The 23,988-nt window shown below is 42.5% G+C and overlaps 3 protein-coding genes and 1 long non-coding RNA gene across 8 annotated transcripts in view; 1 reads left to right on the top strand and 3 right to left on the bottom strand.

Moving 5' to 3' along the window:
• Positions 1-3,947, bottom strand: part of mus81 (MUS81 structure-specific endonuclease subunit) — a 9,640-nt gene extending 5,693 nt beyond the window's left edge. For 2 of the 4 annotated variants that reach the window (XM_034556823.1, XM_034556824.1), the window contains exons 1-9: positions 3,865-3,941; positions 3,553-3,698; positions 2,819-2,948; positions 2,317-2,402; positions 1,813-1,932; positions 1,634-1,714; positions 1,154-1,242; positions 573-773; positions 1-145 (exon numbers count right to left, since the gene is read on the bottom strand). The exon at positions 1-145 is cut by the window's left edge and continues 14 nt beyond it. In XM_034556823.1, coding sequence (XP_034412714.1) covers positions 1-145; positions 573-773; positions 1,154-1,242; positions 1,634-1,714; positions 1,813-1,932; positions 2,317-2,402; positions 2,819-2,948; positions 3,553-3,693 — 993 coding nt within the window. In that variant the 5' untranslated portion in view covers positions 3,694-3,698; positions 3,865-3,941. Of the gene's footprint in view, positions 146-572; positions 774-1,153; positions 1,243-1,633; positions 1,715-1,812; positions 1,933-2,316; positions 2,403-2,818; positions 2,949-3,552; positions 3,754-3,864 lie in introns of all 4 variants that reach the window. The other 2 variants (XM_034556820.1, XM_034556822.1) reach the window with 2 other exon arrangements.
• Positions 3,948-5,528: 1,581 nt separating this feature from the next.
• ovol1a (ovo-like zinc finger 1a) lies at positions 5,529-13,985 on the bottom strand. The gene is made up of 5 exons (XM_034556889.1): positions 13,429-13,985; positions 7,481-7,752; positions 6,855-7,076; positions 6,578-6,722; positions 5,529-6,466 (listed from the first exon to the last, which is right to left on the bottom strand). The coding sequence occupies exons 1-5, from the start codon at positions 13,520-13,522 to the stop codon at positions 6,132-6,134; spliced, it is 1,068 nt and encodes a 355-aa protein (XP_034412780.1). The 5' UTR covers positions 13,523-13,985; the 3' UTR covers positions 5,529-6,131.
• Positions 13,986-19,283: 5,298 nt separating this feature from the next.
• cmasa (cytidine monophosphate N-acetylneuraminic acid synthetase a) lies at positions 19,284-23,974 on the top strand. Of its 2 annotated transcripts, none has more exons than XM_034556871.1 (8): positions 19,284-19,756; positions 20,181-20,323; positions 20,420-20,575; positions 21,032-21,165; positions 21,249-21,343; positions 21,630-21,801; positions 22,607-22,772; positions 23,197-23,974. In XM_034556871.1, the coding sequence occupies exons 1-8, from the start codon at positions 19,587-19,589 to the stop codon at positions 23,406-23,408; spliced, it is 1,248 nt and encodes a 415-aa protein (XP_034412762.1). In that variant the 5' UTR covers positions 19,284-19,586; the 3' UTR covers positions 23,409-23,974. The 2 variants fall into 2 exon arrangements, with proteins under 2 accessions (XP_034412762.1, XP_034412760.1); XM_034556869.1 differs by having other exon boundaries at positions 21,011-21,165.
• On the bottom strand, positions 20,443-21,636 carry LOC117747612. The gene is made up of 3 exons (XR_004611434.1): positions 21,550-21,636; positions 20,703-20,805; positions 20,443-20,552 (listed from the first exon to the last, which is right to left on the bottom strand). It is a non-coding gene; the product is annotated as an uncharacterized LOC117747612 (long non-coding RNA).
• Positions 23,975-23,988: the final 14 nt, after the last annotated feature.

Here is a 23,988-nt window from a genome sequence, read left to right as displayed (position 1 = left end):
GAAGTCCACGCAGAGTATGATGTCGTAGGCTCCGGGCAGGAGACGCGCCGCGCTCCGCTTCGCGCTCGCCGCCTGTGAATTCGGAGGTTTCACCCCTTCGTCCTCCCTCCTCTGCTGGGCGGCGCCCGGCGGCCTCTCTGCCGGGCTGTGGAGACATTGATGGTGACTCCTTTTTGTTCCAGCAGGAGGAGGAGGAGGAGGAGGAGGAGGAGGAGGAGAAGGAGAAGGAGAAGGAGAAGGAGAAGGAGGATGAGGAGAAGAAGAAGAAGAAGGATGAGAAGAAGAAGGATGAGAGAAGAAGAAGGATGAGAAGAAGAAGAAGAAGAAGAAGGAGGAGAAGAAGAAGAAGGATGAGAAGAAGAAGAAGAAGAAGAAGGATGAGAAGAAGAAGGATGAGAGAAGAAGAAGATGAAGATGAAGAAGGAGGAGAAGAAGAAGAAGAAGGATGAGAAGAAGAAGAAGAAGAAGAAGAAGAAGAAGAAGAAGAAGAAGAAGAAGAAGAAGGATGAGAAGAAGAAGAAGAAGAAGAAGAAGAAGAAGAAAAAAACCACTTATTTAAAGAGCCCACTCACTGTATGTCGTCTTCTTCTTCTTCGTCCTCATCGCTCGCAGTGAGGTCCACGAGCCCGGGCCCGCCGTCCCCTCCCTCCTGGTCCACCTCCCCTTCCCTGCTAGCCTCCTCCCCGTCCTCCCCGTCCTCATCGTCCTCATCGTCTCGTTCCGCCGACTCCAGTCGCTCCGCCAGAGCCAGACCCTCTTCTGTCAGAGAATACCTGAGGAGGGAACTCAGTTTGACACAGTTGCACCGCTGTGGGACAAATGAGCTGGAAAAGAAAACTCCACTGAGGCTAGGAGCTTGTCAGCTGACCGTACCTGGTCCTCCTCATCATCAAGGGCAGAGTTAGCTGTATGAAATTTACCATTAGATTTATTAAATGTATAAATCGACCCGGGCAAAAGGAGATATTTCCGTCTGGTTTAAAGTAGCTGACGGACAGAAAGACGGACAACGCCGTCTCTTAAGCTGCTGCTAAACAAACAGAAATGAACAAGGATTAACTTCAACAGTGTGTTTTCCTGCTTACGTGTGTGTGTGTGTGTGTGTGTGTGTGTGTGTGTGTGTGTGTGTGTGTGTGTGTGTGTGTGTGTGTACCTTGCAGGGTTGTGGGTCTTCATGACAAAGTTCTTCTTAACCAGAGTGCTCACTGAAGACCAGGCCGTGTACTTGCTGCCTAAATCTGGCTACAGACGGAGATCAATACCAGTGGTTAACAGGAGCAATATATATATATATATATATATATATATATATATATATATATATATATATATATATATATATATATATATATAAAATGTTATATTATATATATATATATTTACATTGAATATATATTTACATTTAATATATATATATATATTTACATTAAATATATATATATATTTACATTTTATATATATATATATATATATATATTAAATGTAAATATATATATGTATATATAAATAATATATATATTTACATTTAATATATATATATAAATAATATATATATTTAGATTTTATATATATATATATATATATATATATGTATATATATATATAATGCGTTACAAAACAATATTTCACTCACAACAGTGAAAGACTTGTCACAGAGGAGCTGAGCCTCTGCTTGTAGCTCCATCTTAAACATGTAACCTTTGCTTCCTGGGATCTAGAGAGATGAGAAGATGTGGTTTTAGTTGCCGAGGACACAACTCAATACTAGGAATATATTTCCACTAAGTGTGATGGAGAAAGGTGGACCTGCACCTGTCTGTAGAGGGTGAGCAGGACGGCGTATCCCCCAGACCTCTTCTGGGGCACGTAGTCCCTCTTCTTCCTCTTGCCTCCACCTCCTTTTTCTTTCCCTTGATCTCCAGCTGCATTCTTCTACAAGGAGAGATTAAACAAATAAAGTAAACTAGGATAGTTTCATCACGCCATCAAACTCTTTAAGATGCAAAAAGTTTACGGCGGCTTTCGCTTTCTTCAAAGTATAATATTCTCATTTTGGTTATGGTGAAACTCTTAACTCTGAATCAAATCAGATCACATTGAGATTATGTTTAATTCTTTTTTGGATCCAATAAAAACAGTCAAACAAAAAGGAGTGAAAAGTCAAACAAAACAACCCCAAGAAATACAGTGATATATATTTTAGCACGTTTTGACTAATTTCAGGTATTTGGTGAAACAATATCGTTTCATGGAAAGTTTTATTAGTCGTCTACTTGGATATTATATGATTGTTGTGTTTTTTTGGTATATATTTACCTTTCTGGAGGGAGCCAGGCTGTTGTTGTCCCGCCCACCAGCAGGGGGCACTGCTTCAGGGAGAGAGTGAATAGAAGCGTTCAGACCTACAGGTGAGAGGGACAAAGACAAGAGGAGCTGGTGAACACTGATAACTTTAACATACTTAAAAAAAACTACCTGGTCTTAAAACTTAAAAAAAGAAAAATGTAATGTAACATGAATGGCTGGAAAAAAATTACATTGCGTGTATTATTTTGTTCACTCTTAACATGTTGTATATATTCTTATTTTATTGATCCCTTATCCACCTCTTTCATAAATGTTCATCGAGTAAATTTTGTAGTTTATAAAAGTATTGTATATACATTTTTATCAATGCCTTCAACACTTCATTCTCTGCATGATATCAGCACTTTACGCTCTGCAACGTGCTTCTAGTTTTCCGTCTCGAGTTTCATAGAAACACAACAACAAAGAGCGCTAAACAACAACAACAACAACAACAACACGGCGGCCTTACCGTTCTCTCTCCGGTACCGTCGCAGTTTCCCGTCCAGTATTTTACAGATGCCGTCTCCAAAGTTCTGGAGGATCTTTGCCTCTTTGGCGTTTTGAAGCGGTAACGGGTACTTATTCAAAGAGCTGATGGCCTGCAGAAAAAAAGACATCAATTAAGTGTGTTTTACCATTGATTTCCTCTATATTTTTCAAATTCTAAAATTGTTTTAAATATTAATTTAAATGTATTGTGTTCTGTATTAAATACCATGAGCAGTTAAATATGATGACCGTTAACTGGACTGTAAAAAACATATAAAAAAAACAACCTAAAATGAGTCATCTCATATTTATCTACGTCTGCATTCTGGAAAATATCTAATGTTTCAAATTGTTATGTAACCAGTCATGTGAAAACCAGGGTATTGTCTACATTGTTATGGTATTATTATTTATTTTCTTATAAATAAACTAATAAAGTATAACGTATTTTATAGATTAAGCTCCCTAGCAGTTTATAAAGCAGTTCAAATTAGCTAAATCTTTATTAGCTGCAACATTTAACACATTAATGCATCACAACTTATGTTCTTTATTAAATGACCATTCTGCATGACACATTTTGCATATATATATATATAAATTAAGTAACAATTTTGAATGCATAACCTTTACTAGAGTTATTCTACCCTTTTTTTTTTTTTTACTTGACCCAACACACAATAGACCGGAAGTGGACCAGAACACAACAAACACCTTCTGGTACGTGTACTGGATCTTCAGCCCCTTCTCTCTCGCCTCGTCCCGGAGCTCCGTGAGCCACTCGACGAACAGCGGGTTCGGGCACGAGGGCAGTGCGCGTTTCCGACCCAAACGGACCGGCTCCGGCTCCGGCATCGGGTCTGCGGAGGAGGAGGAGGAGGAGGAGGTGACGCCACCGCTGTCACGCAACGTAAGCTAGCGCGTGCGACAAGTTAGACCTTCATTTTAAGCACGTGCGCGTGGGGGGTATTGAGGTGTGTCGTGCGTGCGTGCGTGTGTGCGTGTGTGCGTGTAAACGCCGCTCACCTGTTAACTCGCGAGCTCGCAGTCGGATGCTGGCGCCTTTGTGTTCAAAGACGCAGCGCACTTCCTGGTTGACGTCAGTCACGTGACTTGGAAAAGAAGGCGGGGCGAGGCGCAGGTTACTGACGAACGCTGTTATGCAGTCAGTGAGCAGTAAATATATAGTGCATGTATACAGTGCTGCACCGAAACTATTCACACGAATAATGCACACAAAATAAAGAATATATATTATTATATATATATATACATACATAAAACATATATTATTTTAGTTCTATGTACGAGTCCCAGCTGTGGAGACACTGGTACAGCTGTCTATTTATAAGGCATTCGTATTCTACTTGTGCTTTTGTATGTATTTTTATTATATGTAATGTTTTGCATTATCTGGACCTCGAGTCTGAAATAAAAATATTTATTATACATTACTCGCGAAAGCAAACACTTCATTCAAAACTATGCAAAGTCTTCTTTAAAAGGTTATTTTTGCAACATGTTTTTTTCACCAAAGCTTATATGAGGCTTCAACGGTTTGACTAAATCTGGCTCAAGGAAACACAAAACGTAGGGGGGGGGGGGGGGGGGGGGGGGTCCGGCACAGTCCGGCTAAAATATCCGGACTGTGCATGGTGAACCCGACCCCGGGAGTCTAAAGCTTCTTTAATACAATCAGTGTCAGTTAACTTCCAAGACCGTTATCTAATCCGCTAGCCGGGTTTCTTTAGGCTGAAGGGCGTTTGCAGGATTCCTCCAACAAGACCCAACAGAGACCAAGAATCCGGCCTCGCCCTCCAAACCACAACCGCTCTCTTTCTTAGACACAGTCAAAAGTTTTTGTTTTTTGTGGGGGGGGGGGGGGGGGGGGTTGCACAATTAATGCATTACAACAGCCATCTTTCACGCACTCCCACAAAGAGTTTGAAGGGGCAGTGTAAAGCGTGATCGCCTCACACGTCTGTATTCAAGTGGAAGATGGTTGCCGAGGCCGCGGAGACGTATTCATGTTGGAAAATGACTGGAAAGTAAAATTTTAAAAAAATCACTCTAATGTCGTAATTTAAATATTCAATCGGTTTTTTTTGGGCTTCTTCCCTTTCGAACCTTTCCCACACACACTCATTTGAGAAAAAAAGACAGGAGCACCCATATCGAGCTACTTGAGTACTATTTCTAAAGTTGAGAAACTTTCCTTTTGTATGAATACGTCATTTCTGAATATCGGGTGTAGGATCAATTCAAATAATAAAATAATTACTTCTAAAAGATGCAGTTTATCAACTGAAACTTCTCCTACGTGCCAACCACAGACCGGATATACAAGTTCTCACTTAAAGCTTGAGTTAGGCAGTTTTCTCTGTCGCCATCTTGGTTTTTTGGAACCAGAGGTGGGGTGGAGATTTATTGAGGTCATAAATCAAGCGCCCCCTTGTTGGCTTTTAGAAATAATCCAAGTTTAAGGCCTTTAATTAAGCGTTGGCTTCACTTTTATTAGAGGTGGAACCATTCAATTAATCTCCTTAAGGATTGTTTCTACAAAAGATGAATTGGTCATTGTTATATTTTCATCAAGTGAGGTGAACTTTTCTTTTCCAACTAAAGCTAGCTAGTCCTAAAACCTCAACTTGTGAGTCAGCAAATGGCCGTCAGTCTGTTTTGTTGTTGTTTATTAACCCACTAAAACAGTTGCAATGTCAACAGTGTACAGAAAACATGGCCGCCGCTCTGACCATCCTGCTCCGTTGATTTGATTGGAAAATCGATTCTATTGTTATTTTTAACAATAGATCCAGCAATATATATTTTAGCACACAATATATATTAAAAGCACACAACTTTGAAAAAGAAAGAAAATCATTTCTCTTGTAATATATTACTCCCTTTAATGAACAAAGTACTTCTTTCATAGAAAATCTTTTTTTTTTTTTTTTTTTTCCTTTCGCTGTACAAAAGACGCCCACTGGAAATATTTACACGTTACAATACAGATAAAGAAAAAAAGGAAGGAAAAAAAAAAAAAGTGGTATTGTCCGACATGTCAATGAGCTCACGCCACAATCCCGTGTAAAAAAAAAAAAAAAAGTAGTCAGACTTGGCCTTTTTCTTTTTTTTGGTGCATCGTTTCATTTAAAGTCTGTGATATATAGAGAGACCCAAAATCCATACACGCGTACATTCACACATATACATACATTTCCTTTCCCCACTGCTATGTAACCAGGTATGTCGTATCCTTTCTTCACTGATAAGTCCTTAAGTCCTCTCCTCTCTCACTGGCCTGCCGACCCAGTGGTGTCGTCGCTGTCGGCTCCTTGAGGAGAGCCCGGTGACGACCCCTCCCCGTCCTCCTCCCGTCCTCCTCCGGATCTCCTCGCCGCCTTCCCCTTCAGCAGGGCGCTGTCGGGGTGCAGCGAGTGGAGGTGGATCAGCAGCTCGTCCTGAGTGCCCGCCGTGAGGCCGCACTCCTCGCACACGTACAGCTTGTTGCGTCGCTCCTTGTAGGCGTACTTCTGGGTGACGCTGTGGATCTTCTTCATGTGGGACTCCAGGGAGCAGCGCTGGGTGAAGGCCTTTTCGCAGAGCGTGCACTTGTAGGGGCGGACGCCTGTTTGGATTAAAATAAATAAATAAATAAAATTAAAAAGTCACATTACCTGCCCACCCGTTACGTTGTTTTTTTTTGGCACGTTTGATGCACATTGAAGGGCGCAGCTACCTGTATGCGTGCGCACGTGCCTCTTGAGGTCGAAGGTGTCGTTGAAGCCCTTGTTGCAGAAGGTGCACAGGTGTCTCTTGGTGTCATTGTGACACTTGAGGTGTCGGTTCAACATCCGCTGGTACGAGAAGGTCTTCTGGCAAACCTGCGACAGCAACCGCATTGTTTGTTATGTTTATTGTCAACGAACAGCAAGACGCACCGCGGCGTCGTTTCATTTGGAAATCCGTTTCGCGGTAAATGTCAAAAATGTTCCATTGCAGTGATTTTTCCGCACCTGGCACACATACGCCCCCGTGGGTCCCGTCACCCCCGACAACAAACTCTGACTTTGACCCGTTGATCTGGTCACCATGGAGACCGCTTCCGCGGGGTCAGGGGTCGCCGTCAAGGCGACCGGCGTCTCGGTGGCGTTCGGCGTCAGGTAGGACAAGGTGGGGATGGGAGGCAGAGAGAGAGGAACCGGAGAGGGACTGGGCCGTAAATCACCTGTGGTCACCTGAAGGGGGGGGGGGGGGACCAATATTGACTTTAGCGTTACAATTACGAGGCCACGGCTTTACTTTATAACACATTGAGCGGCAATCTAAAGCGAGGACAAATCATTTAGTGTTAAAAAATATGAAATTATTTGACACAAAGAGAGATTTGACCAATTATTAAGCCAAAAAACATCAGTTTAAGTGGAGCGGTCGTCTGCTATTTTATCATTTTATTGTTTTATGTTTATTGTAAATCAGTCAAATCCCTTGCACGGGCAACGTGAAACAATTCTGACTCTACGGTTCACACCGTGGAAGTAAATATTGCATTAATATCGATTTTGTGAAGAAAGAAACCAACAGAAATGTGTCAAAATATGTAGTAATAAAACAGGTCCTCAGATGCTGTCAGTTTCCTCACCTTGATTTTGGACCGGACGTATGTCGAGCCGCCGTGCGCCCTCCTCCTCACGTCCGACCTCACGTCCGACCTCACGTCCGACCTCACGTCCGACCTCACGTCCGACCTCCACGCCGGCGCCGGGCTCTGCGGCCGGCCCAGCGTGGTGCTGGACGGCAGCTCGGCGTGCGTCTGCGTGTCGGAGAGAGACGGCTTGGTGAGGCAGAGCGGGGTCGCCTCGGCGGGGCTGGCCTCGGCCTCCATCATCAGGACCGGCGACGGGTAGACGGAGACTGGAGGGAGAGAGAGGGGGGGGGAGGAGTCAGTGGCACATTTTAAGTCATGTTCTGGAATATGAGGGTAACCCCTTTCACGTTGTCATTTCATAACATTTTTTTAATTATTGCCTTTAAAAAGTGTACAAATCAACAAAACGTCCTGGTTTGACTTGATTTATTGTTTTTTTTTCCCCAGATTTATTTTTAATAAACCTGCAACAAGTCGTGTTTGTGGACACCTGGTGGATGTAAATTAAATATTCACTCTCTTCTAGCTCTGGAATATGAGCGTAACCCCTTTCACGTTGTCATTTCATACAAAAGAAATATTGATTATTGCCTTTTTTTAAAAGTGTACAAATCAACAAAACGTCCTGGTTTGGCTCGATTTATTGTTTTCTTTCCAGATTTATTTTTAATCTTTCAAAACCGATACTAACGGAGATGATTAGAATGACGGTTATCGTCACGTGGCTTTTCGAGAGGTGTCGCAATGGGTTGCATGACGGGGTGCGGAGTGAGAGGAAGGGAAGCTTCAGGAACCACGAGTCACACCCGAGTCGACGGCATTCCAGGACGAGTCGGAAAAAAGTTCACGGGGTTCTCCACGGCCGTCGTTATCCATTGTTATGGATGAACCAGTTAGAGGCCGGCATCGCGTCCACAGATATGAAGATACGTGTGACTCATGAGACACAAACACAAGAGAAGTAGCAAACAGCTTATTAAGACGGGCGCCGTGGGGTTCCTTCGACTCCACGGGTCGGAAACACAACTTTTGGTGGCCTTCCCGTTGAAAACCTCCGACTGGAAACTCGGAAAAAGAAGCATAACTGAGCTCATTGAGTTGCATTATGGGTAAAATGTACGATCCGACGTTTTTGATCGAATACTTAGGGACTGAAAGTCCAAGTTGAGTCTTAACAGCTTTATGGAAAACTAAACCTTTAAAAGTTATGTCATCATTCTGTGGAAACACATCCTACAAACATTACTCCAAACGAGAACGAGGGAGCAGGGAGCGAGGGAGGAGGGAGCGAGGGAGCAGGGAACGAGGCAGCAGGGAACGAGGGAGGAGAGAGCGAGGGAGCAGGGAGCGAGGGAGGAGGGAGCGAGGGAGCAGGGAACGAGGGAGGAGGGAGCGAGGGAGCAGGGAACGAGGGAGCAGGTTGCGAGGGAACGAGGGAGCAGGTTGCGAGGGAACGAGGGAGCAGGGAGCGAGGGAGCAGGTTGCGAGGGAGCGAGGGAGCAGGTTGTGAGGGAGCGAGGGAGCAGGTTGCGAGGGAACGAGGGAGCAGGTTGCGAGGGAACGAGGGAGCAGGTTGCGAGGGAACGAGGGAGCAGGGAGCGAGGGAGCAGGTTGCGAGGGAGCGAGGGAGCAGGTTGCGAGGGAACGAGGGAGCAGGCAGCAGGAGAACCAAACCCAGGTGGATGTTTATTCTTCGTACAGTTTCGTAACGTGCAGCCGGTTGATGTTTGCACAATCTCTCAATTAGCAAACACGCAGAGATAAATATGTATGTGTGTGCGTGGGTGTGGGCGTGTGCACACGTTTGGCCTTTTGTTATGTGTCACACACACACACACACACACACACACACACACACACACATTCGCCACATCACCATTACAGTTAGACTTGTCCGACCAGACGGTCTTGCAGCACCGGCTCTGTACCTTCCTCAAACAATCCACCTCCGCAGGGGTGGATGCCTATCTGTGTGTGTGTGTGTGTGTGTGCGTGTGTGTGTGTGCGTGTGTGCTCCGGTAGCCCCGAGGCAGGTGTGGTTCAGCTCGGCACAGAGAACGAATCAGTTTACTGTGCAGGGCCTGAATCAGATGAATGTGGATGCAAATGAAGCCCCACAGCGGGCCGCGGAGACGAGGAGTCACCACGGAGGTAACGGTGCTCCGAGAAATGGCTCCTTGCTTATTTTGGTAAAAGTCATATCTGAATAATATGCAGTCGTCTGCATATTATTCAGATAATAACGATATAAAAGAAGGACTCAGCTACCTGAAGCTACTTCAAGTATTTCAATTGGTTTCCATGCCGGTGATGCAAATGTCTGCTGGAAAAACAACATATTTCCATGTCCTTCTAGTCATAACACAACTAGTTCCGTCTGAATGACGAGCGATAACGATTATTGAGGCGGGGCAGCAGCTACCGAGCGTTACCATCGTCCATCAATCTGTTGATTATGTTACCGATTGAATCGATGAGTTGGTTGGTATATACAACATGTCCAGAAAAGCAGAAAATATTTGATTTTCTTTACTTAAATAAATAAATAAATAATCGATTGACAAAAATAGTTGCCATTGAATAATCGGAGCAGCTATAAATTGATAAACCGTTTAAAAAAAAGGTAAAAAAATATATTAAATATCGACTCTTTTTGTCTCGCGAACGTACAAAAATCACTTTTACAGTAAAATAAATACTGTAAAAGCTTCACATTTGATATTTAGAGTGTGGAAAGCGTGTCGTTGTGTCCTTATTGTTCCTAAACTATTCAGCAGTACGGGAGCATGATTATGTTAAATAAGTCAAATGCATCACAAGAAAGGATGTTTTGTCATTTAATGGTTTCTTAAGTCTTTGAAGTCTTGCTGAATTATTCCTTATTCATTATTATTCGTGTTGATAGTTTCCGTGGCGACCGCTTCTGGCCGCACATTTAATCTCATCTTGTATTGTTTGTTCACTCCTTCCCCCTCACCAATGACATGAATGAAGTGTGTGTCGTGTGTGTGTGTGTGTGAGGAAGGGTGAGGGGATTGTGTGTGTGTGTGTGTGTGTGTGTGTGTGTGTGTGTGTGCGTGTGTGAGGAAGGGTGAGGGGATTGTATGTGTGTGTGTGTGTGTGTGTGTGTGTGTGTGTGTGTGTGTGTGTAAGGGTTAGGGGATTGTATGTGTGTGTGTGTGTGTGTGTGTGTGTAAGGGTGAGGGGATTGTATGTGTGTGTGTGTGTGTGTGTGTAAGGGTGAGGGGATTGTATGTGTGTTCACGTGGACAGAACGAGTCGTGTTGTTCTAAAACAAACTTCTCCAATTCATTTCTATGGCGTCACTCGGCATGGGAGAAAGAGAAAGAGTCAACAATCGGTAGATAGCTTTAACAAACACGAGGTGTGTGTGTGTGTGTGTGTGTGTGTGTGTGTGTGTGTGTGTGTGTGTGCTGAAGGCGTAGTCCGCCGCAGTAGGTCGTCTTCAGGGTCCGTTACATTTCCTTCCATCCAATAAACATTAACCCGGGATTGACCGACGTTTACCCGACCGATAGACGTCGTCGACTGACATCCCAGAATAGTCGCCAAAGGTTCAAACGAGAAGAGGTCGATACCGCTCTGCCAGAAAAGACCATAACCCATCATAATGTAATTTAGTAACCACATTTAGAGGTGTACAATCAAATTGTTGAATATGGGGCCCCAAAAGGCTTTGAAACTATATTAAATATATTTATTAATTAATGTAATTGTTTTTTTAATGAAATAAACGGTCGAGTAGAACCGTCCTAATCTTAGACTTTTAGTATTTTCTTTAAATAAATCATGTTATTATTATTATTATTGTTATTATCGTCATTAATAATATCTAAAACGTTCGTGTTAACTGGAAAATGAAAGATTACAAACAAAGAAACATGTATTTGCAGAACTGTTTTAACCACATTCATATGTTTTATATTATCTTTCAACATTTTTCAATAAGAGTTCAAAATGTCACGTCTCATCCGGCTCACACTAGAGACATTTTTTATTTTATATATTTTTTTTAATCCAACAACAGTGATTCAGTTTGTTTTTGCGTTAGACGATTATTTTTGTTCGGGTAAACTTTGAATGTACGTTGTTTGTTTAAATGCATCTTCAGAGAATAAAGGGACCGATGAGCCATCAGAAAACAGGCCCTGGCACATGTTTTAAGAGATAAAAATAAACTCCTTTTCTTCCTGCACACACTAAACGATCCAAACTGGTGGCATCTGGCATCTCATGCAAGTATTCAACAAGCCTGTTTCTGACTGCAATTATCATTCCTCTGTGTGTGTGTGTGCGTGTGTGTGTGTGTGTGTGTGTCTCCTGTCACCCGCACATACAGGTACGTCAAGTAACGGCACATACCAAAAACCTTGAGCCGAGACGGTGGCTGAGGAGGATCAACGGCGCAATGACGCTCACTTGTTGTTTTATGTGACGCATTTATTCTCCTGTCAAATTGGATTTTTTTTATTAAGAAAATCAAAGTTTTCTATGACTGATTCTAATTTTTTTTTTTGGGGGGGGGGGGGGGGGGGGGAAGGTCAACAATGGATAAAAGTCCGAGTTAACGGAGTTGAACATAAGGGTTTTGTTCCTCTATGCGTAAAGTTATATTCCAAAAGCTCATCGCATGAATCACCTGCATGCTCCCCGTTAAGATAATTAGTTATCAGACTATTATTGTTATTATTAGTTGTTTAAAATGAAGCTGCAGTTCGGTCCAAAAACAGTTCCGGCTTCAAACACCGGAGAGGATGTAAAAGTCAATGATTAAAAGTTAACGGTGATGAGATGTGGAGAAAAAAAAAGAGACAGGGAGAGGGGGAGGGGGAGAGAGAGAGGTTTAGGGTGTAGTCCGTTACTTGTTATCTGATACCGACGTGGTCTTACAATAAAACCTCCGCCGATGGCAACAATGGAGCCTGTTCTCCAGAGGACCTGTTGGGGAAGGGCTGCGCGTGTTCACATTTAAAATGCAAAGTCGGGGCCACAAACGCGGCGTGAAGCCACCGACGTCACGCTCAAAATCTGACAGTTAGCGACGTGTTGGCTCTTGTTCGGGGTTTTTCTTCAGTTGGGGCTCATATGAATATGGGTATTTCCTGTGGGGCAACTCGCAGTGAAACGTCCTCACTGATCCAACACGTTTGATTTGGTTTTAATTACGCGTACAAACTTGTACAAATCATTCCCATCGAAAGGTTCAAACACAATCACAGCGGAATACAGGCCTCCAAAGATCCAACATCAATATTAATAATAATAGAAAGAAAGAAAAGACACACTTGAATGTCATATAATACACAATTTAGGCCTGTATTTTGGCTGCGTGGGTCAATGGAGTGTGAAGCATGAGGAAGAACGCTGCAATCAGGGGCTGAAGGTCGATACGTGGAGAAGCAACGGGCCCTTTGGAGAGCTCGTTGAGGCCGCAGATATGAAACATAAGCACAACATACCCGGCGTGTTTTTGTTTGAAGTTAAAATAATATTGATGTGTTTTTGTGTGTGTGTTTTTTTTCTCCAATAAAGTCGGATTTGTCCAATTAAAAAAAACGTAAACAAAACGTCAATTCGAAGTTAATAATAGAAACATATACGCGAGAAAAACATTCACCCTCCGTGCGCGTGGAACTCCTCTGTGCCTTCACGGCCCGCTGTGTTTCCCGTTATTCGGTGTCCCCGGCCCGCTGCCATCCCCGTTACAATCACAACCCGACCCCCCCCCCCCCCCCCCCCCCCGCCCCCCGCCCCCCGCCCCGCTGACATCCCACCGTGGAGCCAAAAGAAACCCACACGGATACCCCCGTGCGTAAAAAGGCACCCGGAGACGCACGGGTGGCCCCGCCTGCGCTTTGCTGGTTTGTTATTTATTTATTTATGAAACTAAATATGGCTCATTAGCGCAGCGGTGGACTCACCTGGGACGTAGACGTCGCCTCGCTCCGGGAGCTCGCTCCAGTTCCGCTTTCCAGGCGAAATATTCGCCTTTTTCACCAGAAACGTCCTCGGCATGATGAACGGCCGCTCGGTGCCTCTTATGTACGTCTTGTATTTTAGGAGGTCGGTGGAGAAGTCCGCGTGTCCGCGACGTGAAAGTCAATGAAAAAAAGTTACAAAAGCAGGAAACTCCAAAGTTGAAAAAAAAAAAAAAAAAAATGGAAGGTGTCGGTCCCCTGCTCTCCTTCCTCCTTACACCTTTCGTCTCTTTCCGCGAGCTCGGGGCCGCTTTTAATCTCCTTTTTTTTCTCTTCCTCCTCAGCCGATTCTCTTTGACAAAAAAAAGCAAAGGGAAGTGTGTGTGTGCGTGTGTGTGTGTGTGTGTGTGTGTTTTCGGCGGACAGGTGAGTCCGCTCAGGTGTGCAACCCGGACAGGTAAAGACGAATTTCACCTCCGGCGCTCTGAAGTAACGGGAGTGGAGGAGAGAGAGAGAGAGAGAATCAAATATATATCCTGATCACACACACACACACACACACAAGGTGGGTCACCAAAAAAAGAGAAAGAAAAAAAAGCAGCAGCACAGGTACTCATTTGAAAAAGCAGGAAACAGACGCCAGCGCGCATGCGCGAGAGAAATAACGGTGACAACAGGGCTGGGGAGAGACTGGGTCAGGCCTCTCTCTGTAGATACCTGCTGAACCGGTTTACCCCTCCCTCCCTCCCTCTCTCTCTCTCTCTCTCTCTCCCTCTCTCTCTGCCTTTCCTCTCTCTTTCCCCACCTCTTCTCCATTCCGCTTCAAGGTGTGGGGAAACCGTGCAAATTATTGGGGAAGAAAGATTGTGTTTGGGGGAGTGAAGAGCTCCTGTACAAAGACACACACACACACACACACACACACACACACACACACACAGTAGTGGGAAGTGCACCCGGAGCTGCCTGTTTATGAGGTTTATGTTTCTCAACCACATCCAGTAAACGCCTCCAGATTAGAATATGTTTGGAGGTATAGGTTGTTTTTCGACGCAGGTAAACAGGTAAACAGGTAAGAAGCTAAAGAGCAGCTGGTCCTTTGTTACTCACTTTGAGGGTTCTTGTCAAAACAAGCAGGATGAATCCCTCATGAAGGGAACTGCATGTCTTTAACAAGCGGCAGGTCGACGACGAGGCCTCAGTCAGTGAGGCTCCATCTCACCGGCTCATATCTATATCTAGATATCTAGATATAGATATATATATATATATATATATATATATATATATATATATAGTTTATTATTTATCATCCGGGAAGTTTGTAGTCGTTTCTTTGCAGGTGACTCTTGCCGTGTTGTTATGGTGTTTTTATTTTTATTTTGAGGTGCTTTTTGCTTTTGCACTGAAGCTCGTCTGCACAGAGGATACTCTTGTAAATTATGAAAGGGGTTTCTGAGGGGGGTTTGCACGGGCCGTCCACGTAATGTTATGCGTTCATGATATTAAAAACCTTGCACTTTACATGAAACTTTACATGAAACTTTACATGAAACTTCCTTCCAGTTTGGAGTCAAATTAAAGATCGAATGCACGCATTTTATTTTTTGAGTGACATATTTTCACTCTTTGAGTGTTAAACCTTTTTTTTTAAAACTTGCCTTGTCTCAATGTTGCCTTTAAGTCCTGCAGGAAATATCAGACGTAATAAGGGATGTTTGTGTAAATGAGCCCACATGTTGGTAAAAAAAAAGAAAATATGCATGCAGAATTCACCCGATGAGCTTTTATAGTTTCAGATATATAGAAGTCTTGAGGATCCATTTTTATTTGAGGATGAAACGCAGATTCACATTTTGGATATTGAAGTGAATATTTTGTAGTTTGTATATATATATACATATATATGTATATATTTAAAATAAATATATATATATATATACATATATATATATATATGTATATATATACAAAATAAATATATACATACATATATGTATATATATATATATATATATATATATATATATATATATATATATATATATATATACACACTGGTAGTTTTGCCACCGTATATGAATACTGAGTTTCCACCCTGCTGTGGTTGATAAGCAGTATCACAGCACATTGTTTAGTATTTACAAACAAAAAGACAAATATAGGCCTGTAAGTATGTAAATGATGCATTTAGAGATCAGTGTTTGACCCCCTGTAGTGTGTGTTCACAGCCCCCCCCCCCTCCCCCCTGCTGCTGCACTGTTCTCTTGTCTTTGTAATTAACCACACACACACACACACACACACACACACACACACACACATTACATTACATTACATTACATGTCATTTAGCTGATGCTTTTATCCAAAGCGACTTACAATAAGTGCATTAAACCATGAGTCCAAACTCAGAACAACAAGAATCAAGCAAGTACAATTTCTTCAATAACGTTTAACTACAGAGTACTATCAGTAAGAGACATTTAAGTGCTACTAAAGTGCTAAACAACAAAGTGCTATCGGTAAGGGACATTTAAGTGCTACTAAAGTGCTATCGGTAAGGGACATTTAAGTGCTACTAAAGTGCTAAACAACAAAGTGCTATCGGTAAGGGACATTTAAGTGCTACTAAAGTGCTATCGGTAAGGGACATTTAAGTGCTACTAAAGTGCTATCGGTAAGGGACATTTAAGTGCTACTAAAGTGCTAAACAACAAAGTGCTATCGGTAAGGGACATTTAAGTGCTACTAAAGTGCTACTACGGCTCTACCCTCCCTATTCAAGGTATAGTCGAAAAAGATGTGTTTTTAGTTTGCGACGGAAGATCTAGAGACTTTCTGCTGTCCTGATGTCAATGGGGAGCTTGTTCCACCAATGAGGAGCCAGCACAGCAAACAGTCGTGACTTTGTTGAGTGTTTAGCTGGAAGTGAAGGAGCTACAAGCCGATTGGCAGAAGCCGAGCGAAGTGAACGAGCTGGGGTGTACGGTTTGACCATGTCCTGGGTGTGAGGTTAGACCATGTCCTGGGTGTGAGGTTAGACCATGTCCTGGGTGTGAGGGTAGACCATGTCCTGGGTGTGAGGGTAGACCATGTCCTGGATGTGAGGGTAGACCATGTCCTGGATGTGAGGTTAGACCATGTCCTGGATGTGAGGTTTGACCATGTCCTGGATGTAGACTGGACCCAATCTGTTCGCAGCACGGTACGCAAGTACCAATGTTTTGAAGCGGATGCGGGCGGCCACCGGTAACCAGTGAAGGTCGCGGAGGAGCGGAGGATTGTGGGTAAATTTCGGGAGGTTGAAGACCAGTCGAGCAGCTGCATTCTGGATGAGCTGTAGAGGTCGAATGGCATTAGCAGGTAGACCTGAAGGAGGAGTTACAGTAGTTTTCACATCTCCCGTGAGCGCGCTTGTCGTCTGTTAGCTCCTCGAGTTGAACGGAGGTCACGCAGGAGGTCACGAAGGAGTGGCGCCCACTCGGGGAAATGAATGAACGGTATGCCGCCCGGGCTGTCGGAGGAGTTCGGGCAGATGAGCCGCCCTCTTCCTCCTCCTTTTATTCCTCCTCCTTTTTATTCCTCCTCTTTCCTTTCACTGTCACGTCAACCTCTCAACCCTCTTTTTTACTTTCGGATGAGATTCACGAGGCTCGAACGCGTGACTTCTGTTTTATTCCATCAATCCGCACGCAGAGATTTTGAGTCAGTTAAAAGAGAGAGAGAGAGAGAGAGAGAGAGAGAGAGAGAGAGAGAGAGAGAGAGAGAGAGAGAGAGAGAGAGAGAGAGAGCACCGGTTCAACCTGTTTCTCGACTCCATCTCCTCCACATTACTGTTATTTATCTAACGCTCTCCCTTTACAGCAGCTGTCCACAGCTGGGTTGGTTATTAATACAGTACATGAATGAATATGTACTTCAAGTACAATAATAGTATTAGTGCGATAATTCATAAATAAACAGCATGGTATATGACACCAGGGAGCCGATTTATTAAGAGTATAAAGACAGACGTATTAATAGGAGTACACTATGCTGCAGGTAAGATATATATACACTGGGGCAATAGTATAAATATGTATGTATTTTATATTTACATGTGCATGTTTGTATCATGTATGATATTATTACTTGTATTGTTACTATTATGACCTGGACCTAGATCTGGTCTGCGCTGCCTTTATAAATATATATATCTATACTTACTCATATTAATATATATTAATATGAGTAATTATATTTAGATATTAATATAAGTAAGTATATATATACTTACTTATATACTTACTTATATTAATATATATATATATATATATACTTACTTATATTAATATAATATATATATACTTACTTATATTAATATATATATATTAATATATATATATACTTACTTATATTAATATATATATATATACTTACTTATATTAATATAATATATATATACTTACTTATATTAATATATATATATACTTACTTATATTAATATAATATATATATACTTACTTATATTAATATATATATATATATATATATAAATATATATATACTTACTTATATTAATATATATATATATACTTACTTATATTAATATAATATATATACTTACTTATATTAATATAATATATATATATATACTTATATTTATATATATATATTAATATATATATATACTTACTTATATTAATATATATACTTACTTATATTATATATATTAATATAATTAAGTATCATATATATGTCAAATCTGAATTATATCTTATATGACACTTCTTTTCACATGTTTTTACTTATACAACAAAATTCACGTGTTATGCGACTGTGATTTATTTTTGTGATGAAACAAAATGTTCATAATGATGAACACTAAAATGAAATAAAAAGCCAGATTTGCACCTGCGCGTCGAAAGATGGCGCTGTTCATCACAACAACAACAACAACAACAATAAAAATGTTAAAAAAACACTTTACCTGCTGCTCCAGTTTTTAATCATAACCCAGCACACACACAATGGTTTCGATCAACAGGTCGAGCGGCTTTTCTAAATCCGTCGGTTTGATTACACCCTTTTAATTTTCCATTCATCCGCTCACGTGTGTAAAAAAGAGGCTGATGTAACAACTGTCAATGTAACAACTGTTGTTGTCGTTGTTGTTGTTGTTGTCGTTGTTGTTGCGTGGAGGCCAATTAAAAGGACGAGGATCACAACGCAGTTATATCACTTTAAAATAAATAGATTAATTCCTTGGCCACTAATTATAAAAAAATAAAGATTATTCGACTGAACTTTATTTGAAGAGTGCAGTGCAACAATTATACACTAATACAATAATACACTAATACAATAATACAATTACAATGACTTCTCTCCGGGACAGTAGTGGTGAGCTCCAACAGCAGCAAAACAATTAAAGACCGGAAGTAAGTCCGGTGTTCTGGGTGATTCGGTGACCATGTTAACTGAAGACGTTCAGTCGAGTAACATCCCCGTTTATTTTTTAAGCTTCGTCTTATTTTATTTTGTATTTTATACAGCGCAGATAACAAGTAACAACAAGTTAAAAAGAAGTACCAACAAAAGTATGTATATTTTTTATTATCACAGCTACATTTTTTATTTGTTTTTCTTTTAGTCTGAAATGTGCTTCAATACTTACCTGATTCACTCAAATGTCCCTTCCTGTGAGTCTATTTCTATCGAAGTTCCTTCATATGCCTTCCCAGGTTTTTTTGGGAAAATGTTTGAGTATCTGCCTTTTTTTATTTAGTCTTTTTACAGAAACAATATTGCCTTTTTTTTGCGTTTAAAACCGTAAAAAAAAAAAAAAGTATGTCTATAAACAAACTATATATTATTTCAAATAGAGGACAACTTCCTCCCGTCCTGTTAAAAAAACACATAAAAACCACGAGCGAACATTTCAAAGTGGACACGTAAAACAAATAAACAGTTAGGCATTCGCGGAGGGCAGCTATGCGTTCCTCTTCCGGGTTTTCAACGGACCAACGGGCGCATTCGAAAGTCGCCAGCTAACAGGGGCGCTTTAAACAGCGAAACACCGGAAGTGCTTCCTGGACTCCTGCTCTATAAATACGCGTCTCGAACAACAGCGGTCCTGCAGACTCTTGCTTTTATTCCGCCTACCGAGCCGCGTTACTCATGATGGCCTCCAGGAAGAGGAGCCTCCCGGCGAAGGATCACATGGCCGCCCTGATCCTGGCGAGGGGGGGAAGCAAAGGGATCCACCTGAAGAACATCAAGATGTTGGCCGGGGTCCCGTTGCTCGGATGGGTGCTGAGGGCTGCTGTGGACTCCGACATGTTTGACAGGTAGATGCAAACCAGATGCAAATATATATATATTTGGGGGGGGGGGGCTGTGACAAGAGAACAGTGCAGCTGGAGGGGGGGGCTGTGAACACACACTGCAGGGGGTCAAACACTGATCTCTAAATGCATCATTTACATACTTACAGGCCTATATTTGTCTTTTTGTTTGTAAATACTAAATGTGCTGTGATACTGCTTATCAACCACAGCAGGGTGGAAACTCAGTATTCATATACTGTGGCAAAACTACCAGTATATATATATATATATATATATATATATATATATATATATATATATATATATATATATATATATATATATATATATATATATATATTAGTCCTCAAAAGGCAGATGAATTGGCGGAATAACTTAAAAAACAAACACTTTAATTTTCCTTTTTTTTTTTTTTTTTTTTTAGTGTTTGGGTTTCGACCGACCACGACGAGATCGAGAAGGTGGCGAAATCCTGGGGCGCCAAGGTGCACCGCAGGAGCCCCCAAGTCTCCAAAGACTCGTCCACGTCCCTGGAAACCATCCAAGAGTTCATCAGGATCAACCCAGGTAAACGCGTCGCCACCGGGATGCGTTAACACGGCGAGGCCCTCGTCCCAGAGCGGAGGGTTTTGACTTGCAAGTTGTTGTTGTTGTTTTTCGTAGAGGTCGACGTGGTGTGTCACATTCAGGCCACCTCCCCGTGTCTCCACCCGTTCCACCTGAAGGAGGCCCTGGAGATGATCACGGAGCAGGGCTTCGACTCGGTCTTCGCGGTCGTCCGGCGGCACCAGTTCCGCTGGAAGGAGGTCAAGAAAGGATGTAAGCCAACGAATACTTCCTCTTTTTCTTTTTAGCAGAGTTTATGGTCTCAATCTCTAGTATTTTAAAGTCTTCCTCAATACAGCGTTATGTTAATAATTTTAGTAAATTATTGTTTTTTGTTTACCTTTTCGGAGTCAAAGTGTCTTCCTTCATCCTCCACTGACAAGCGGTTGTCATTGTGGGTTGAAAGGTTTTTGTTCTTCTTCCACGGCGTCAACCTGTTGAACCTGTAATTTTATAAAAAAGTTGGCACGTCTTCAAAATCATCTAGTTTACCGTCATGGGCGTTAACGACAACCCTCTAACGGAATTTGTTTGATTGTAATCATCACACACACAAAAAAACCAACCCCAAAAAAACCCAGTTGGTTCAGATTCCGATGGTATCGGAGCGCTTAACATTCCCATGTTCCCTTTTTTTTTTGACGTAAGCCCCGCCTTCCTTCCTTCCAGCCGGTGAGATTACCAAACCCTTCAATCTGGACCCGGCCAACCGTCCGCGCCGCCAGGACTGGGATGGCGAGCTGTCTGAGAACGGCTCCTTTTACTTCGCCACGAAGGACATTGTGAACAAGGGTCTTCTGCAGGTACGCGTAGAGGATCGATATTAAAGACGAATCGCTCCCTCTTAACGAATCATGTTTGATTTATTTAAATGTCACTCCTGCAGGGCGGTAAGCTGGCGTACTACGAGATGTTGCCAGAGTACAGCGTGGACATCGACGTGGACATCGACTGGCCTGTGGCAGAGCAGAGGGTCCTCCGGTGAGAGGCGCGCTTAGATCGGCTCTTTTCTTATTTATTTAATAAGAAATTTAATTAAACCATTAAATTTAATTTGACTGCACATAAAAAGTATTATTGGGGATGGGAGGATCAGAAAAAGGGGGACGGATGTTGTGGTTTTCAGTTTTGCTAAAGCAAAGGTCGTCTTGGACAGGAGATGGACTTTTAGATTTCGCAATGTTTACCCGAGTTGGCTTTGGGTCCGACCTGCATCGACCCGTTTCCTCTTCCTGCTCTTTTATCCGATCCGTGGTCCCCTCCCCAGGTACGGCTACTTCGGGCGCGCCACGCCGGAGGTGGTCCGTCTCATGTTCTGCAACGTCTCCGGGTGTCTGACGGAGGGACGCATCTTCCTGTCCAACTCCGGAGAGGAGATGGTGTCGTTCCACACCAGAGACACCACGGGCATCCGCATGCTGCAGAAGGAACAAATGGAGGTAGGAACCAGTCTGAAGTGTAAAGAAAAGAAGCACCGGCGAGTCATCTTGTGTGTCCCACCACCATCTACCTTCTGTCCCACTATCTTCTACCATCTGCCCCTCTACCTTCTGTCCCACTATCTTCTACCTTCTGTCCCGTGTCCCACTACCCTCTGTCCTGTGTCCCACTACCTTTTACCTTCTGTCCCACTATCTTCTACCATCTGCCCCTCTACCTTCTGTCCCACTATCTTCTACCTTCTGTCCCGTGTCCCACTACCTTTTACCTTCTGTCCCACTACCTTTTACCTTCTGTCCCGTGTCCCACTACCTTCTGTCCCGTGGCCCACTATCTTCTACCTTCTGTCCCGTGTCCCACTACATTCTGTCCCGTGTCCCACTACCTTTTACCTTCTGTCCCACTACCTTCTGTCCCGTGTCCCACTACCTTTTACCTTCTGTCCCACTACCTTCTGTCCCGTGTCCCACTACCTTTTACCTTCTGTCCCACTACCTTTTACCTTCTGTCCCACTACCTTCTGTCCCGTGTCCCACTACCTTTTACCTTCTGTCCCGTGTCCCACTACCTTTTACCTTCGGTCCCACTACCTTTTTACCCTTCTGTCCCACTACCTTCTGTCCCGTGTCCCACTATCTTCTACCTTCTGCCCCTCTACCTTCTGTTTTACTACCTTTTACCTTCTGTCCCACTATCTTCTACCTTCTGCCCCTCTACCTTCTGTTTTACTACCTTTTACCTTCTGTCCCACTAACTTCTACCTTCTGTCCCACCACCTTCTACCTTCTGTCTCGGCTCCACCAGGTCGTGCTGTTGACGTCCAAGCTGGACTCTGTGAGCCGCTCGTTGGCCGACAAGCTGGCCAAGAGGACGGGCTGCGAGGTCGTGGAGGTGGGAGAGGAGCCCCTGGATGATCTGAAGCCGATGGTGGAGCAGAGGAAGCTGGAGTGGAAGGACGTGGCGTACATGGGTAAGGCCTTTGCAGTGTTTTTTTTAGGAATGTAGCGCCGGGCTCCATCGGCAAACCACGTCGCGGTGAATCGGTCCATCAAGGCAGCTATAAGAGATTGTATTTCCATGTCTTCTGCAAGTCTGTTTAAAAAAAAAAACGGTTTATTATAATTTAAAACCTCGCTCCGAGGTCATCCGTACCACAATCTCAATTTTTAGGAGCAACGAAATAAAGACATCTGGAGTTACCACTCAACTAGTTTCTCGGAAATTTGGCACTTTAATAATTAAAAAAATTAAAAGTATATTTATGACTTTATAATCTCAGAAATTGGGATGTTTTTCTTTCATACATTTGCCACTTTTCATCTCCGGGTTTATTCTCTTAAATGCACTTGTAGTGCCACCTAGTGGATTAATTGTCTTATTTTTCTCCCCCTCAGGCGTAGACGCGCAGGACGTCAAATGTCTGAACCTGGCGGGTTTGAGCGCGGTGCCCAGAGACGCGCCGGTGGTCGCCGTCAACGCCACCAAGTACACCTGCCACCATGCCGGCGGCGCGGGCGCCCTGAGGGAGTTCGCCGAGCACATTCTCCTGCAGAAGGAAAAAGCCAAGTCGATGGATCAGCACCGCATCGGCCGACATGACTTTTAATAAAAAGGCTTTGGGGTGCACAAATATTTAATTAATTTGAAATATATTGGCAAGTCTACAAAAAAAGTAAAAAATATTATGCATGCTCTTTTTAGAAGTTTAATTTTTACTGAATCTGAAGTTATCCACACTTGTTTTGACAGATTTACCAAATAAGTGACCCCTAAATATTTTAAGATGTGTTATGAAGCAGAAGAAACACAATGTATATGAATAGATACAGTATTTAAAATGCCTAAGTATGTTTATAGATCATAAGCATCTTTGAGTGTCTATATACATTTGTATTGTAGATTAAACCAAAATGTGTATGATCAGCATATGTATCGATGAACTGAGCATTAAAAAAGTCGAAAATGTCTGTTACAGTTTCCTCTAAAGCTCAATATGGAAATAATGAAGGACGTTATATACATTTATAAAAAAGTATTTATATATAAGTTTGGATTTATAAATATTTAGATTTATTTTTGAGAAATTGGTGCGATTACTTTAACTGGGTTTGCAATTGTTTTTCATGATCAGCATATGTATCGATGAACTGAGCATTAAAAGTCGAAAATGTCTGTTTCAGTTTCCT

This window comes from Cyclopterus lumpus, chromosome 18 (genome assembly GCF_009769545.1).
Source record: "Cyclopterus lumpus isolate fCycLum1 chromosome 18, fCycLum1.pri, whole genome shotgun sequence".
Classification (NCBI taxonomy): Eukaryota; Metazoa; Chordata; class Actinopteri; order Perciformes; family Cyclopteridae; genus Cyclopterus; species Cyclopterus lumpus.
This window is presented reverse-complemented; position numbering and strand designations above follow the sequence as displayed.

Coding starts and splice junctions, on each gene's coding strand:
- ovol1a (XM_034556889.1), bottom strand. CDS start 13,522: ATGCCGAGGACGTTTCTGGTGAAAAAGGCGAATATTTCGCCTGGAAAG. Junction 7,753..13,428: donor AGGCGACGTCTACGTCCCAG/GTGAGTCCACCG, acceptor CTCTCCCTCCAG/TCTCCGTCTACCCGTCGCCG. Junction 6,723..6,854: donor CGGGGGCGTATGTGTGCCAG/GTGCGGAAAAAT, acceptor TTGCTGTCGCAG/GTTTGCCAGAAGACCTTCTC.
- cmasa (XM_034556869.1), top strand. CDS start 19,587: ATGATGGCCTCCAGGAAGAGGAGCCTCCCGGCGAAGGATCACATGGCC. Junction 21,166..21,248: donor TGAACAAGGGTCTTCTGCAG/GTACGCGTAGAG, acceptor TCACTCCTGCAG/GGCGGTAAGCTGGCGTACTA. Junction 21,344..21,629: donor GCAGAGCAGAGGGTCCTCCG/GTGAGAGGCGCG, acceptor TCCCCTCCCCAG/GTACGGCTACTTCGGGCGCG.